This window comes from Toxoplasma gondii, chromosome VI, assembly GCF_000006565.2.
Source record: "Toxoplasma gondii ME49 chromosome VI, whole genome shotgun sequence".
Taxonomy (NCBI): domain Eukaryota; phylum Apicomplexa; class Conoidasida; order Eucoccidiorida; family Sarcocystidae; genus Toxoplasma; species Toxoplasma gondii.
The window spans coordinates 1,154,125-1,170,882 of NC_031473.1; the positions used below are offsets into that span (position 1 = coordinate 1,154,125).

At 54.9% G+C, this 16,758-nt stretch overlaps 3 protein-coding genes across 3 annotated transcripts in view; 1 reads left to right on the plus strand and 2 right to left on the minus strand.

Moving 5' to 3' along the window:
• Positions 1-747: 747 nt before the first annotated feature.
• Positions 748-7,198, plus strand: TGME49_240300 (zinc finger domain, LSD1 subclass domain-containing protein). Its single transcript, XM_018780589.1, has 3 exons — positions 748-3,420; positions 3,855-4,031; positions 4,533-7,198. The coding sequence occupies exons 1-3, from the start codon at positions 2,797-2,799 to the stop codon at positions 6,909-6,911; spliced, it is 3,180 nt and encodes a 1,059-aa protein (XP_018637628.1). The 5' UTR covers positions 748-2,796; the 3' UTR covers positions 6,912-7,198.
• A 317-nt stretch (positions 7,199-7,515) lies between these two features.
• Positions 7,516-12,105, minus strand: TGME49_240310 (Toxoplasma gondii family E protein; the record flags this gene model as incomplete). The annotated part of the gene is made up of 1 exon (XM_002366609.2): positions 7,516-12,105. Exon 1 carries the CDS (start codon positions 11,860-11,862, stop codon positions 7,516-7,518), a length of 4,347 nt encoding a protein of 1,448 aa, XP_002366650.2. The 5' UTR covers positions 11,863-12,105.
• A 2,869-nt stretch (positions 12,106-14,974) lies between these two features.
• Positions 14,975-16,758, minus strand: part of TGME49_240325 (Toxoplasma gondii family E protein) — a gene marked incomplete at both ends in the record, with an annotated part of 4,468 nt that continues 2,684 nt past the window's right edge. The window contains one exon of the mRNA XM_018780590.1: positions 14,975-16,714. Coding sequence (XP_018637627.1) covers positions 14,975-16,714 — 1,740 coding nt within the window. The remainder of the gene's footprint in view (positions 16,715-16,758) is intronic.

Sequence of the window (16,758 nt, forward strand, 5' to 3'; positions counted from 1 at the left end):
CGTCTATCTTAGCGAGTGCAGAGAAACTTCTGGTAGTTTTACCACTAAGCGTTGCCTAGCTGGAGAAGACCCTAGCTCCTACGACGCAAAAACTAATCCACTGCTTCTCTCAGTGAGTTCTGCGTAACTAGATGGTGGGTACAATGCGCGGTAAGTCGCGAGCTCGAGAGGGTTCGCCGTCGCAGGCGGTTGAGTCGCGAATCGTCGAATCCTGGAGGGTTACAGCACACCAGCTTCGCCACGCTTTTCGGTCGAACTTACCCTTGTCGCGTACTGCTTTTATAGTCGAGATGCTCTTTCATAACGTATCTGCAAGAAAGAAGTAGCTCAAAAGGTTCTTCGCCTGAAATCGTACGATCAAGCTGTTGGAAGTCCGTTAGCACGAGAGGGTTGAGTGGCCTGGCCGAATATAAGCGGGGCGTGTGAGCTTTCGCAGAGGGTCGAGAGAAGCAAGTAGTCATTCTTCCCGAAAAGAGGAAATCTGGGGCACAAAAGAAAACTTCAGAACCGAGCAGATCCACTGACCGAGTCCATTATTCCTTGGATTTCGGCGAACCGTGAGAAATCGCGTTTCTTCACCGGTTGAAACCATTTGAACATAAGCCGACGAAAGCTTGCAGCTTACCGCTTCTTGAGAACAGTCGGTGGATACCTGAGGCATCTGCCCTTTGAGATGCTCAGAAAGAGTCAAGGAAGACACAGCACAGCTGTGTCATCCTAGACGAAGGATTTGCTTTTGTCGGGTCCCAAACTAGGAACTATCGGTTGCGGCGTTCCTCTACTTTCCCTGGCTAAACTGTTGCTGATATACCGACTGCCCACTCGCGGGAATCTCGCTCGTGCGCTGACGATCTACGCAGCAATTTTGGCGGTTGTGTCTGGCAGCTGCCATGCCCGTTTACGCTCTATTTGTCGAGTACACTCTTCGAACTCGGTTTCTAGGTTTTTCCTCGTCAGTTGTCCGTCTGTTTCTCGCAGGAAAGGCTCAACTGCCGCTCCCAGGCCCCGAATATCGATGGGACCCGGACTTCAGTGGAGTTTCGATCTTGGATCCGTCACTTTTTTACACGGGTTCTCAAAAGAACGCACTTTCCGTTGACTGAGCACGGAGGCTGTTTGCTCACTCGGCTGCAGCGAGCAGGCTGTCTGCTTTCTCGTATGGTAGCTTTCCCCGCCTAAACAGCCGGGCGAACTGTTCCTCGTTGTGAACGCTTCTAAACTTTCAAACGGTCGTCAAGTGGAGCGGTTCTCTTCGAACTAAACCCCAGCTGTATAAAGGTCCCGTCTCCAACACTTGATACCGCGATGTGCCTTTACTGAGTTCCCAAGTATACAACTCGTACATGTTCTGGCCTCCCTCATTCCGCGTTGTCCCGGCTTGCTCTCGTTGGCGCACAAGCGACAATCGATGAGTAGCTTGCAGATTGCATTTTTCGTCTGATACGGAGCCCTGGCTCTTCCTGTCTTTAAGGGAAGGTTTGGAATTTGTGCTGATGAGAAATCTTCAGTCTGTGGATCCAATCTGATGAAGACAAAACGTATTTCCTTCGGCGGTTGCACGGGTTGCACGTGTCTGTACGCTGGACATCGGTGCCAGCCGCGAGAAGTAGGTCTGCTTTTCCTCGTGGCTTTTCGAGATGCACGAGAGCAAACTGTTTCTTTGGAATTACTTCTTCGTTGCTGACGGACGCCTGCACTATCCCCAGGCCTGCTCGGGTTTGTTTTGCCGTCCACTTGAGACGCGTCGGTACTCTGATTCTCGTGGATCCTGGCAAGTCTTTCCCACAGATTGTTACACATCGATGCAAGGTTATCCTCTACCCTGGCCACATGCGTTGTGGCGCCCGTATCTCACGTTTTGTTTCTGCCCTCATATAGTTGTGCAGACACGCCTTACAGTGACTGTTTCATTTCACCCCTCGTCCGTAGGCTCGTGCTGTTTGTGAACATTTCGTGCCCAAACATCTTTAAACGTCCACGCAGGAGCGTTTTTCTGTCACACACCTTGTTTCCTCGCGAGGTGCGTTTTGTGGTGCATGCAAGAGTTTCAGCGATCTTTGGTTGTGGGTGCTGATCTGTGCGGTTTTCCTAGTCTGCGTTGGCTTTCTCTCGTGCCTCGTCAGAGCGTCCACACGTAGAACTCTCCTCGATCGCAGGATCGAACTTCCAACGGGTTGCTTTACTCGCTGTCACGTTAGCAGTTTTCCTGAAGTGACTAGGGTGCCTTTTTTCTATCAGGCGAAGGGACAAACAGGGTATCTCTCAGGGTGTCATCTCATCTGCGCTTTATCCTTCCATGCACCTTTGCCTGGAGAGCAACTGCAACGATTTGTCTGTGGCCAGAACGTTTCTGTGCCAGTCGCGTCCACGAAAAGTCCTCTTCTTGAAGTTTGAGTCGCGTTGTTTTTGCGCCCTCTTGCTTTTCTTCGAACACAACTGCCATCCCGATAGTCACGGTGCCGCGACGTGGCGGACTCGAGTAGACAGCAGCTGCTTGTGGGGATTCTGAAGCGAATTCGTTTCTTCCTCAGTCATGGTTGTGAGGATCTCCTGACGCCGGAAGGGGAGAGAATGGTTGTCTGTGTCTCTTCTTCTTTCTGCGCGACCTGCCAGTGCTAGGAGGACTGTGTGCTCTGTGTTACGAGGGATCGTATCTTCGCTTAGATCAACTCTCCCCTGCAGGGGATTCCGAGAGAACAAGAAGGAGTCCTGTGCTTCTTTCTTGCGTTCTCGGCTGCCCCTAACGACGAGTCGCAGGCCGCGCCTGTGACTGTGCATGCGTTCAGTTGAGCTATAATGGGGGGTGGATCCCTGGCGGAGGAAGGACGAGGGGAGACGCGTCTCTTTTCACGTCTGCCCGACGCAGAGTCGTCGAGTGCACACACGGTTTCTCCGTCTGCGCTCTTGGAAGTCTCTTTGTCAGCGACACGGTGCGTCGGCAGATGCGAGTCTACGGGAGCGGCTTCGTCTTTCGCTACGCTGCCGGTGGCAGTCGAGCCTGGCACTGCGCATTCACCGACCGCCTCCGGGGAGGACCCAGTCGTCCTGACCGCTGACGGTTCTGGAGTATTGCAGGAGCTAGCTGAAGCCACAGCCGCTGCCGGCATTCGTGAGGGTGTAGCGGGCGAGATACGAGGCTCGACCTTTTCCAGGAACAGAGCAGGGACAGGACAAGAAGGAACCACCGTTGAGACATCGGGAGCGGCAGAACCAGACGATCGGGCAGGCAGTTCGACTCCAGAAGTTCGTTCAAGCGCAGGGTACGACTCTGAAGACAGGAGGTGCTCCTCATGGAAGAGTCGAGACGAAGACGAAAGAGATGATACCACCTACGTTGGCGTGGACTGTTTCTTCCTAGAGCTCCCTGATGGTGCCGTATGCTGCGTTGCTGGACTCGAAAACCTACCCCCCCCTGCTGAGGTGAACAAAAGGAAAGCGAAAAGGGACTCTTCCGTATCTCTCTATCTATATATAAGTATTGGCATCTGCAGATATCTCAATCACTCTATCAATCTACGTATCCTTCTCTATCTAAATGTCGTTGTTGATCTATCGGTCCATCTATCTATATATCCATATGCATATATATATATATATATATATATATCTACGTGCATCTATTGGTGGATGTCTCTATTTACCTGTCAATCGTTATACACATATATTCATTCATATATATACATACATATGTACGTATCTTTACGCAGGACTGGAAGCTGAGGTGCAAGGTTCTCGGCACATTGGGCAGTCTTTCACGAGAAAAGAACATGTACGGGGAGAGAGCACAGCGCGCGTTAGGCTGCAGTCTTTCAGTTGGTATGTTCCGGGCATGCGTGTGGCCTCGGTTTGTTCAGGTGAACGAGCGAGACTCGACCGAAGGTCAGGGGGAATTCTTTCTGGCGCGGCTTCAGTGCCACAACTGTCTGCAGTTGCTCGAGTTCGACAGCCGGGCCCAGTTCGTCCAGTGCAGCAGCTGCCAAACTTTGAACGCTGTTCAGACTCGAGCTCACAGTGGCCTCCGAGGTGGCCGGGTAAGGAAGGGGGTTTCGAAGGACGGTTCAGGACCTCAACCAAGAAAAGCCAAAAGTACCGGGTTCGGCTGGAGGTTCGAAAGAGAGCCAAACAGGCCCCTGGAGATGGTGTGGAAGAATCAGGGAACGGCTCGGCCGAGGACCGCGACTAGCCGTTGAGACATGGTTTTCTTTAGCACACTCGCGTGGGCTTTGGATGCACGAGTGACAGAGACCACAGAGCTTGGATCCAGTCTCGGCCCAGAAAGGCCCGATAGCTTGACCACCGCATTGTGTTACACAAGTCTATGGCGTCGTTTCCCTCTGGTGACATTTGCGCCCCTTAACTCACTGACGGTTCCGCGGGCCGCTTCGCACGGGTGCTGCTATCCGGGCATTTACTGGAGGACGGAGTCGAAGCGGGTTTGTGTGACCGAGTCTCTCTCGAGCGGGGAAAATCTTTCTGGATTGCCCCGGCTGTGCATTCACGTTCCTTCGCTTTCTTCGTGTTTGTTTCTGCAGGCGATGATTGTGATTTGTGGACGGTGTAGTACGCGGAACATTTCCTGTCTCGGTTCTCTCTACGTCGAGTGTTGGCAGTGCCACACCGTGTGTCAAGTAGACTACCCTGCGGACGGCGCAGGTGTGTTGGGCCCTGGCGCCAGTTCTCGGTCACAAACGCGTCTTGGAGAGACAGGTGTGTCCTCCCGAGCCAGGCTTCGCAGTCGGCTGCTTTCGCGGCGCTCGTTTCACCGGCCTCGCATCAGCTGGTTGAGGACGCGACGACGGGGAGCCCCCGAAGCGGCGGTCGCGAGTGGTGCCTCTGCGAACGTGGCTGGCGAGGGGACGACGGAGCCTGGGGCTTCTGCCCCTCGATTGCTCGAAGCGGCCAGTAGGCGAAGCTCGCGGCGGCTGTTCGCGCCGTTCTCGTCTATGCGTTTTTTACGGAGACCGTTTTTCTCGTCTCGAAGACATTTCTCAAGTACTTCTCTTCAGCGTGGATTTACACATCCAGAGCAGTCCGTAGAACGCCCTGCGCCGGCGGTCGCACCCGCAACGCGGACTCCTGGGGGGTCCTTCCCACAGCCAAACGCTGGACGCCAGGGCCCTACGTCCTGGATATCAGAGGGCGATTTGGGAGAGACCGAAGGGCGTGGGGCGGTTCCTGCGAATTTAGGAGGAGCTGACAGGGAGTCACATCGCCTCTATCGCATGGCGACCTCCACCTTTCCGCGGCGCAGCGAACCACTGGGACAGACGCACAGGGCTGCTCGCTCCTTGCCGGGACGGAGCAGGCCCAACTCAACTGGGGGCCAGGAAGGCCCACACCGAGCGGCCTTGGCTATGCAGATTTCAGCTGAGTCATGGGAAAGGTTTTCGGTCGAGCCGGCGACTTCAGCGGTCGCTGAGGAGCTTCTGCCCAGTGCGGAGGGCGCTTCCGTCGCCGGGGGATCTTTTTCTCCGGGGCAGGAGGCTCGAGATCGAGGTAGAAGCCTTCCGGACGTCGGGACGTCTCCAGCTGCCGGCCTGCAGTTGCGAGAGGCGACTACTGTTCCTCCTAATACAGTGGCGACAGTGGCGAGACACCAAGAGGGGGAATGCGGTGAAAGGCCAAGGCGCTTGGCGACTCAGGGGGTCAGGTCTGAGTCGAGCGCCAGTGAAGGCTGTGCCGAGACAGGGGTAAATGAACGTGGCTCCAGTCGATTTCGTCTAAGCAGCCTGCTCAACGCGCAGAGAGCCGCCGAGGCGGAAGAACGAGAACGAAGTTCAGCATCGGTCTCTGAGCTAGAGAGCAGTCAGCGAGAATCCCGTTCCGGTTGTTCAGGCGACACACGGCCAGCGAGGCCTGAGGCTGCAGAAAGGGAGGCACGGCAAAACACAGCATCTAGTCGTAACGTAGGCGCAACGAGGGGAGAACTGCTGCCCTCTGGCGGTGCAGAAGGACTACACGCATTGCAGCCCCTCATGGACGATGCTGGCACCTCCGCGCTCGGAAGGGACACCGAGTCGGGCCGATATGACGCATCAAACGAGACACATGACGTCACGAATAATCCTGCCGATTCCACGAGTCGTAGCACGATCGGTCATCGCTCAAATGGCAGTAACTCAATGACGAGTAACATCACTTCGAATCGTATCACGAGTAATTATAGTACCTCCATGTCGCACAGCAACACAGCTTCCACCCGCAGTGAGAGTAACGTGTTTTTGAGTGCCTCCTTTGCGCCGCCGGCTTCGAGAAGAGAGGGGGGGAGCAGCAATGGGAGTGGAGGCGCAGCCTTCGCACCGACCGACAGAAGAACATTCATGGGCCGAGGAAGAACGTTCCACTTTTTTTCGTTTTGCGCCACAGCGCTGCTTCACCGCGACACTCGCATAGAGGGTTTTGCTGACTTTAGAGGATTTGACACTGTGGCGCAAAGCGTTGACCAAAACGGCCGGCGCCGTGACCCCGCAGAGAGTCGCTCTGCTCCTGGGGCAGGCAGACAGACGGGGGATTCAGAATACTCGCATCGATTTCCGGGGGTGGACAGCAATACTGTTGCGGCGCTGAGAGGGGTGGATGACGGGCAAGTGGGGGACGGCGTGGGGGACGGAGACAGAGTTTCGACTGAAGGTCCGCAGTTCATTCACCATTTGGAGCTAGACAACGACGTTCTTGGGGGCACGGAAAGGGCACAGTTCAACGGGCAGCAACAGGAAAGTCTTCTGGGATGGGATGCAGAACGTGGAAGCAGAGCTAGAGGGTCTGGTGGCACTTCTCCACGTGTGGTGGGTGCAGACCAGACACCGGCACGACCCGTGCATGGCATTGACAGCGTAGAAGTGGTCGGCAACAGAAAGAAGCTGGGACGAATTCTCACTGGTGTGCGAAGGCGGAAAACTGTAGGGGGGTGAAACGGTGCTTCACAGTTGCAACGATCTGCGTGTTGTGTTACGCTGCTCTCGGAAGAATGGGATTCTGCGTGAACCAACTCGTCGTTCTGGGACGCACGTGGTTTTTCAAAAGAGACTCCCGGCGCTTTTTTCGTGCCCAATATATCGAACGCGCAATTGAGTTATATGTGCCGCATATTACCACAGCATACTTCATGGGAACAGCGAACGGTGAAGTAGGCGGCTCTTCCAGAACGACGTTTGCAAGTGAATTTCCTGGTTGAGATCGACTTCCTTTTTAAACAAACGGAAACAACGTTTGTCGCTCCTCTTCCTTTCACACATGCCTCAGGGAAGAATAACGCGCAACGTAGGGAAGAAACCCTGGCGGAAGTCATTTAAGGCGACAGGCCCACGCGACTGACGTCTTCTCAAACACAGACGAGCAACAAGTGGCGATGCCGCCGATGGCCACTTTTATTTAGGATACACTGGCACTGCCTCAAACACCATCTTCCGGTGATCCGCCATGATAAGTGGTACAGAACCGCTTGCGACAAAGTGTGCATTGAAAAAAAACGCAGCGCTTTACACAAAGACTCGAAGACTTGTCAGTACATGCCTTCTACTGCATAGTGGACTCATCGCCTCCGTCCTTCTCGTGCGTTTCGGTGCCGTCTAACACATCTGGCCTCCTTTCGTAAACCGGAGCATGAGCTCCAGCCTCCTTATCCGACGCATCCATGGCGGCCCGTATTTCTGGCGCATGCTGGTTAGTCGAGAGAGGCCTCCACGCCTCGTCTGGACGTCTCACATTGGCCCTTGCTGTCTCACGTATCAGATTTGCATAGTCTTCAACCGCAAGCCTGCTTGCCAATACTTCCGCCTTGATCGCTGAAGTGAGTAAGCCTGCTGTTTCGTGGAGCATCCGTCTTACCCTTGGATCGTCTGATCGTCTGATTGCATCAGACAGATCCCAACGTCGAGAGGTTTCGTGAAGTACCCTAAGCGATACAAGTGAAGCAGCCATTTGGAAAGCTGATGCTGTGCGCTCTTTTTGTCTCTTTGCCTCCTCTGGGTCCGACGGGGGAGTCCACCATCGCTCCTCTAACGACGAGAGTGCACCAGACTCGGATGTAACCTTCCACTGGCTCAGGCAGTCTTTCAGGATGAAAACAGCGGTCGAGGGAATCGCCACCGGAAGCGACTGTCCTCCAGAGGTGTGCAGAACGTCTTTAGACTTCGGATCGTAACCGCTTTGATGGGGAAGTGGTGGAAGATCGATGGCTGGCAGTTCGGGTAGGACATATTTTTCGATTGCATGTGCTCGCAGACGAAGCTCGGTTGATAACAATGCCACTCCTCTCTGACGGGAAACGGAGAGTGCGTCTTGAATATTGCCTAGAATTTCTTCGAACACGCCTCCGTTTTCTTCTGTTCCACGGGATGTTTCTGTAACTGATGTTGACACCGCTTCCGCAGGCGTGGCCGCTTCCTCCTTTGTCGCTGCCTGTTTCTTTCCTGTCACCAGATTGATCAAACCATTTGCCACTTCGTGCAAGGAATCCAATTTGAAGGTGATTTCTGCCTCCAAGATCACGGCTTGTGAAAGCACCGTAAAATCATGTGCGTCAATCTCCTCCAAAGATACCTTGCCGTTCACAGCCTTGTCAAGCAATTCCGTGGCCCCGGCCATCATTGCAAGAGATTCGAGTTCTCTCCGATACTCGGCGAGCACCGCCGTCGTTTTGAACGATATATTCAACGACACCGACAGAATATCAACCCCCCCAGACCTCGGTCCTTTTCGTACTGACCCAGCCGAGGTGACATCACCATCCTGTCCTCCTTTGCCGTCGGAAGGTCCAAGAGACGCCTTAACACCTTTATGACTACCACCTGTTCCCGCCCTTGTATCAGGGGCACGTGTGCGATGTCTCGCTCGTCCTCGTGACGCTACTTCCTGGACCTCTGCGGCGGCTGACACTCGAGTCGATACAGACTCTGCCTGTTCTGCATGCTGTTCCATCATTTTCTGCTTGCGTCTGCCTGCTGCGGAAGACGTTTTGGGTCTTGCTCCTGTTCGTAATGCTTCCCGCTGAGCGGCGGCGTCACTGCCCTCCTCGTCCGCCTCAGCGACCTTCACCGTCTCACCCACCACTTCAGTCTCTCCGCCGTGTTCTCCTGTATGCTGCGCCCCAGCCCGCGGTCCCGCGGTGGCGGCCTCTCCATCCTCATCTCCCTTTGCATCCCTTCCGCCTTCATCAGTGCCTGCTTTGTTTTTGTCGGATGCGGCCAACGGTCCCGCCCTTCCCCCTTCTGAGTCTACAGCTGACCTCGGGGCTTCTCCGGTTGTCGTCTGTCCTGTCTGTGGCGCAACACTAGCACCTTTCTTCTTCCGCCTTCCTCCACTCGACTTCTGTCGCTTACTGACCTGCTTCTCACGAGCTGCTGTTTCAGACCGGCTCTTGTCTCTGTCTTCGGACCCAGATCCAATACCCCCTGAGTCATGCTGCAGGGCATCTCCAGTCTCAGTCGCCCCAGCTGATCCTGGACCGTCACCTCCTCTGCCACCACCGTGCACACCCCTGTCATCACTGCCCTGTTGCGGTTCTCCTTCTTTCGGAACACCACCCGTCGCCTCACTCGTCACCCCTGCATCAGTAACGTCTCTGACAGTCTCTTCAATCGCCCGCCTACCCCTGTCTTTTTTCGCCTTCTTCTTCCCCGCCCCTTCACCAGTCGATCCTTTGCCTGAGACACTGCTCAAGCCGCCATCTCCTTGTGTCACTTCTTTTCCCCTCGCCTCGCGACCGTCCATCGGTTTGCTCTCCTTCTTCGCCTCCTCCCTTTGATCCCTCTCCTTCTTCGCCTTCTTCTCCTGCTCCTCTTTCTTCTTCTCCCCGCCACCGCTCGACGACCCCTTACCCTTCTTCCGCTTGTCGTCGTCTCGCTCGTCGTCGCCAGGCCGGCGCCCTCCCCCTCCAGCACCCCCCAGTGGCCCTCCGCTAGCACCGGGTTGCCCTGCATCCTCGCCCTGTCCTTTGACGTCCTTCGACGGCTCTCCACCATCGCGTTTCTCAGACCCTGATGGCGTCCCTCCCTGACTGGCGCCCCGTTGCACGGGCGTTCCTGAGGCGCCAAAACCCACTTTTGATATCTGTGGCAGCGGAGGCTTTGGTGGAGGCATAGAGGGGAGGCTTGGTCTCGCGCCTGCTCTCCTATGAGAAGCTGAACGATCGATGCTTTCGAAGCGGTTGGTGGGCCTTCGTCCTGGCACTCGAGGTCCACTGGGATAATGGGGTCGCTCATCTGAGGCGTCTCGGCTAGTGGCGGACTGTCGATGCCCTGATGATGTGAGTCGCTGTCCAAGGCCAGCCACTCTTTTCGCCATCCCTTTTCCGTTTGCTGCTGTGCTCCTCGGAGGTGCAGAGTGTGACCGGGCGGGGGGATGCTGTAGGACCTCACTGTACGATGGTCTGCGGGGCTGGCCGCCAGTTACATCATTGGCGTCATCGCCTGCAGTCGCTTTGGCATCACGTTGCTGTGTTACAAAATTTTCCCATGCGTCACTGGTGCTTGTTGCCGACGAGAAAGGATCCCATCCGTGTTTGGCAACCTGGGGCATTCCGACAACGGAGATGGCTTGCGCCAGTGACAGCGGCTTTTCTTTGGGACCTCCGGGTGCGCTGCCGATCCGGAACAACGAATTGGTGTCCACGATGTTGTCGTCATCAGCATGCACGTCATCTTCTCCTACTTCGAAAATGGTTCCCAAAGGAAACGCGTTCCCATCCCAGGTGTCTAGTCGAGTGAGGATGGGTTGCCGGGATCTCGGCTTCTGCTGGTCCACGGCCTGGGTATCGTCAATGCCTTTTCCACTGTGTACCAAAGATTCGATATCTTTCTCTGCCACTCCGCGTTCGCCTCCAGCGACAGACTGATGCTTGTCTCTATCCGGTCGGTCGTGTCTGCCCTCAGATTCAATTCCCTTTTCAACGTTATCCGCCCCATTTAGCAGCGTGCCATATATTTCTGTTAGAGCCAAGAGAGCCCCTCTCACTTCAGTGCTGGAATGCGTGAGCGCGGACAACATCGAAGACGCTTCTGCAGCCAAACCCATCACCTTGGTAGCAAATTCTCGGAGCAGTTGGGCTTCAGTAACTCGACCCCCTCGAATCTGCTCTGAAGACGCCGATGTATTCGACGACAATACACTTCCTTGAGTGTCTTCTCCTGAAACTGCCAATGCCCAGCTGCTGCTCGCTGGCCTCCTTAGGGCAGCGGGTCTGTCCCCAAATGGGCCAACATCCCTCTGGTCACTGTTACCTGAGCTTGCCAATCGAACGCCCTCCGCATCCCCACTGATTCCTGGTGAGTTGCAAAATGGGTTTTTGCTTTCTTCCTGGGACGCCGTATCACCCGGAGAATCACCACTGCCTCCATCTCGCTCCTCAGCCGCCAGACGGCGACCCTTTCCAGTTGCAGTAGACAGTGGACCTGAAAGCCGAAAACGCGTTTCCGTACGTTGCAAGCCAGGAGGGGTCGCGTCTGAACTCAGGCCAGCATGCCGGGGCGGCCAGACACATTGAGAAAGATATTTTGTGAGATAGATCCCAAGGGTAACAGTCAGAAACACGGATAGCAGTCTAAGCTCCGTCCGGCGTTGTCGTCGCGTATCTTGACGACCAGACAATGTAGATTTTGTCAGACGACGACGGCTCCGTCGCCACCCCCCTGTCGTCGGTGATTCTTGAACGCTAGCCTTGAGGTCGCACACCTGGAGGGAGCTGGTGGAGTGATGGCGTCTCTTCGGACTGTCCGTTGCAGCGCCAACCTCTTCTGAGGCTTCGTGTGGTATAGGTGGATATTCTTCATGCGAGAGGATTTCTGGCTCCTCAGAATATGAGGACGCGCTTTCGGAGTTTGTTAGTCGGGCGTGCACCGACTGAGTTTGCGCCAGGCCGCTCATCGTGAACAAAGCAAGGGAGACAAGCTACACGATGAACGCCTGTACCACACACCTGAAAATGACGTCATGATTTATCAAAACACGACTTATCTCGGTAAAGTGTATAATTGTTGGCTCATCCACACCTCACCGGCAACAAACCTGATCAAGCTGCAACGGGGTGCCTCAGAAGGAAAAAAGGTCCGATACAGGACTACCCTTCACTAGTTTTGAGTGTACCCTGTCATGCAGTAATGTATCCTAGAATAAAACACTGCTTTTTCCTCCGTAAAAGAGCCTGAACGGCCCGTCAGTGTAGCATTCTTTCCAGCAGGCTTGTGGAACGGTTCCACTGCGCGCCGCAGCTTCAGTCGTTGACCCCGCGGCAAGTTACCGGAAGTGCGGCTAGAGTTAAGAATCCCTTCTTCGTCAGCCGTTGACTTGTAGCCCTGTGTCCGAGGCAACAATACAGGGATGTCATTTGGATCCACAAGTAACTTCGCCTTACAGCGCACTAGGAAAGGGTAAAAAAACTCTTTTACTCGGCCGTTGCAAGGCACCCGCCAGCAACGCGCTTAGGTGGCTTTGCGATGGGCTCGCGGCGGCGTTTGAATTCCGCGAGCACATTTAGAGCGGGTGCACCTGTTCCCAGACAGCAGCCTTCGCCAAGCATATCGACTAGGCTAGAAGAAAGTGGAGAAAAGGGCAGTTTGTCCAGAAGGCGACCAGCTCGTCCCCGTTACCCTGCTTCGTCCCTGGAGGGAGGCGAAGTTGCACGGCATTGCCGCCGGACACACGTCAAACCGGCTGTGGGGAGACCTGAGAGAAAAACCAAGCCTGAAGTCGAGCCGGCTAGGGACAGACTCACTGTCTCCTCAGAGTAAGCGGTAGGTTACGCTGAAGAGGAGAGCCTCAGTTGAGACGTACCGGGGCTAGCGCTTCAGCAGGCTCTGCGTCACTCTCGGACACGCGTGAGGGCAAGCATGGGAACTCTGGTTGACTCCCCCTGTCTCCGCGCTGAAACACGCTCCGTGGACATACAGAGTATCACAGGCTAGTCGGCACCAGGCAGCACAATCGCTGTGTCATTTGTTATCCTCCTGGTCTGAGAGCTCATGCCCGGGACTCTACTCAACAAGTCGCTCCTCCAATACGGAGGTTCAAGCTGAAAACAAACAATTTCAGGGTCATCGATGCTGTCTGCGTGGGAGAATCCGCCGATGGTCTGATGCTACTCCCAAGAGAAGACGCAAGTTCTGGACAAATATCTTTCGCCGACGAAGGAGTGTCCCCGGGATCCTGCCAGGGCGTCGCTGCTATGTTACTGGAGCTGCCACGTAACGCCGCCAACGGAATGTGCGATTATGCGGGTTGTTTGGGAGAGTCATTCGCTGCCTCTCAAGGATAGATCCGCGTTGCAGGATGCGCTTCGATATTAATACTTCGTAGCGTGTGGGGCGAGGTTGCCTCAATAGTTAGGGATACCGGTGTAGCTGTGACTCTGTGCAAATGATTCGCACATCCTCGTCGGGTGGAGTTCTCTTCATCGCCTTCCCAGAGTCATGCCCGACAATTATAACTCGCTGGCCGATGGTGAGCATTCGTTTTATCCTCCCGAGTTCGCTTGCCTCCGTGCCGTTATTCACTTACTAAAGAATGTGTACTGCTGTGCGTATCGTCGTTTTTTCGAAGTGTGGACGACCCGGTGCTGGACCACCAATTGAAAGTGTTTACATGAGCGCATGTTGACGTGAGCCTGCCCTTGTGAACAACGTCTTTGAACCACTCAGTGCCTGGGTTGCATCAGCGATTGTAGCAAATGTGCCTTGGAGAACCAGAGTGTTGTCGCACATATTGGGTTGTTTTGGTCTTCCCTGTGTTCCGATGCCACACATAGATTCCCCGTGGACAGAGGGAATCACAAAAGTCCCAAATGTAGCACCATTGCTGATACCTATTCTCAGGACATTTTTACAGTGTGCCTCCGCAGCACGTCTGAACATGAGATACCGGAGGGTCGGTAGCATCGCTGGCGTTGCGCCAGAGTTCGTTTGTCCTCCTGACCTCCGTTCTTAGGCTTTATGATCTACAGAAAACGGAGAATGGAGGACGCGGTCCCACATGAATCAAAGATATGGTATGCGTCACCTCGGGGTTCACGAACTTGTCGCGGACCCCAGAAATCTGCTATCCACTCCATCCGTGCTTGAGCCTGCAGCCACCAGTTGTAATCACCTATGTGTACAGCACCATTGATCGGTTGAGGCCTGGTTCCTGCACTGTTCCTACGCAAGAGGACAAACAGGGGCCACGCTTGGCTGCAGACTCTCGAAGTGTGGTGGTGGCGCTTCTGTGAAAATCCCCTTCCGTAGCTCCACTCACGTGCCCTTGTGTGGCGTACACGGTCCTCGGCCTCCCCGCCCCCGTGTCCTGGCTCTGTCCCGCCGCGTCCAGTTGAAAGTTTTCGTTTCACGCCAAATCCTTGTTCATATGACCCCCGATGCCTGTAGCTGCTTTGTCATGTCTTTCCAGTTCAAAATATCGAAGGCAAAAACCCGACAGTCCTCGCATGTTGTGGCGGATCGTCAGGAACATGAAGAGTCCAGAGTGTCGCGTTCCGCGGTGGCAGGCTTGCTCGGTCTGGTTCATCCAGCGCAGCGCCCTGCCTGACCTCTATGCGGAGGCACCGGCAAATGCAGGCATCTAGCATCAGCTAGTCAGAAAAACATACTCTAGCTGCTCCAGCATGGTGGTGACGGTCGATGCATCAGTCTTGCCCATGGAGGCGAGGGCCATGCGTTCTGGTGTTTATTCCCGCGCGTTGTATTCGTGTATGTCTCCAGCGAGGAGGGCGAGCTGCGTCGACGCGATATGGCGAGGCAGCATGAACCAAAAAGTTTCGTGGCTACACCAGCTTTTCCGAAAATACCACCTTCTGCAGACTGGATGTAGTCGGCAACACCAACATGCCAACAACAAAAATCGAATTAGGAGCGTATTGGCGCTGTACAGTGTGACTCGAAGAGGGGTCCGCACTCCAATCATCCTACGATGAATCATGGGTTCCTTGCACCTCATGCGTCTTGGGGTCATCTCCCACACCTGACTTTGTTTCCTGCAGTGGCACTGAAGCTCAGGATGACATCTGCCGATATCTATGAGCTGCAGCACGTACGTCTGGTGCATGGTCGTTACTCGGAAGAGGATCCCATCGAGTTGAAGGATTTCTGACATTGGCTTTTGCCGTTGCGAGAATGCTTGCCGCAAATATTGACGAGCCCTCCCATTCTTGTGCCTCTTTCTCGGCGATGTACGAAGCTAACAATTCTCTCGCTAGCTGCAGCTTCTCCTTTGCACTGGGATCCGTCGAATGGCGTATCCCCTCCTCCACATTCCATTGCTGGAGCGCCAATCTCAGAAACCTTCGGACAATAGCCCCACTGACAGCTTTAAACATCGCTGCCGTGCGTTCCCGCTGTCTGATCGCCTCGTCTGGGTCCCGTGGTGGTCTCCACCAGAGAGCCTCCACTGATGTGATAAGATGCGGAATTCTAGACTCCCATTGCTCAAGAGTTTTCTTTACAATCAAAACCGCCTCCAACGGGTCTTCGCTTGTATCTGGCAGTTCTTCTGAAGTTTCTTCTTCATCCGTATCATGCTTGTCCCCTTTTTCGCCGGGTAGAATAGGAAGGCTAATTTCCGGCAACTCTGGCAGAATTGTGGTTGCTATGTGGAAACTTCGAAACCATTTCTCCGACACCAGAAGTGACATCCGTCTCTCGTTGCAGCATGCGATAGCAACGGAAATGTCGTCAATTACCGCCGTGAGAGGCGAATCTTCACTGCCAGTAGCTCCTGCGTCGTCCTCTTTTGCCGTGGCAGCACTAGGGGCGTGCGTCTCATGAGCCCTTTCTTCTTTCAGTTTTGTCTCCCTCTCATGTAGCCCAGTTGCCACCTCAAACAACAATTTTAATGTGTAGTACTGTTCCGCCTCGATAAGAACTGCCTTGGATAAAATAGGAAACAATCCCGGGTCGACATGGTACTTTGTCAGCTCTCCGGTCAAAGCCACATCCAAAAATGCCTTAGCGCCAGGGGAGTGGTGCAACTCCTTCTGCCTATGCTCATAATTAGCAATCACTGTTAATAATTTCCTTTTCAAGTTCGCTGCTAGCTCGTCAAAATCCACTGGCACAGAAGCTGACGACTTTGCTCCCGAAGCTTTCGACCCTTTTCCCGACACACGATCAGAACTCTGTCCCGCGGCCCCTCGCCTGCTGTCAGCAGACCCCACAATCCCTTTAGAAGCCTCGTGGCCACTCACGGGTCCCCCCCTTCTGGCATCACGCAGTGTGCGTTGTCGCGCTCTGCCGCGTGTCTGCGTCGTTGCCTCCTCTTCACTGCCTGTTGATGGAGGCTCAGACTGCACCGGCAGTTCAGTCCTCTGTGGCCGCTTCTTCTGTTTTCGTTTGCTTATCGCGGATGACGTTTTGGGTCTTGCTCCTGTTCGCAGTGCCTCCTTTGCGGCGGACTCATCGTCCGCCTCGCCGGCCCCAGCGGCATCCTTTCCACCGGCCTCTTCAGACTCAGCGTCTTCTCCGCCGTCCTTCTCTGCCCCAGCTGGCGGGCCCTGCAAGGCGCCCTGCCCATCGTCGTCTGCCTTTGAGTCACCATCTTCTACGCGTCTGTCTGTTGCCATTGTCTCTGTGCCTGATGCCACCGTCGTGTCGGTTCTTGTTTCGGAGAAGCCCCCTGGCTGCTGCCCTGCTCCTGTCGTCGTCTGTCTGGACTGGCGCCCGCTAGCCCCTCTCTTCTTTCGTTTCTCGCTGCTCGTCATTTGTTGCTTGCTGCCCCCCTTGTCCGAGCCTGTTTTCTGACACTGACTCGGATCTCCCCTTCAGGACTGGAACATCATCG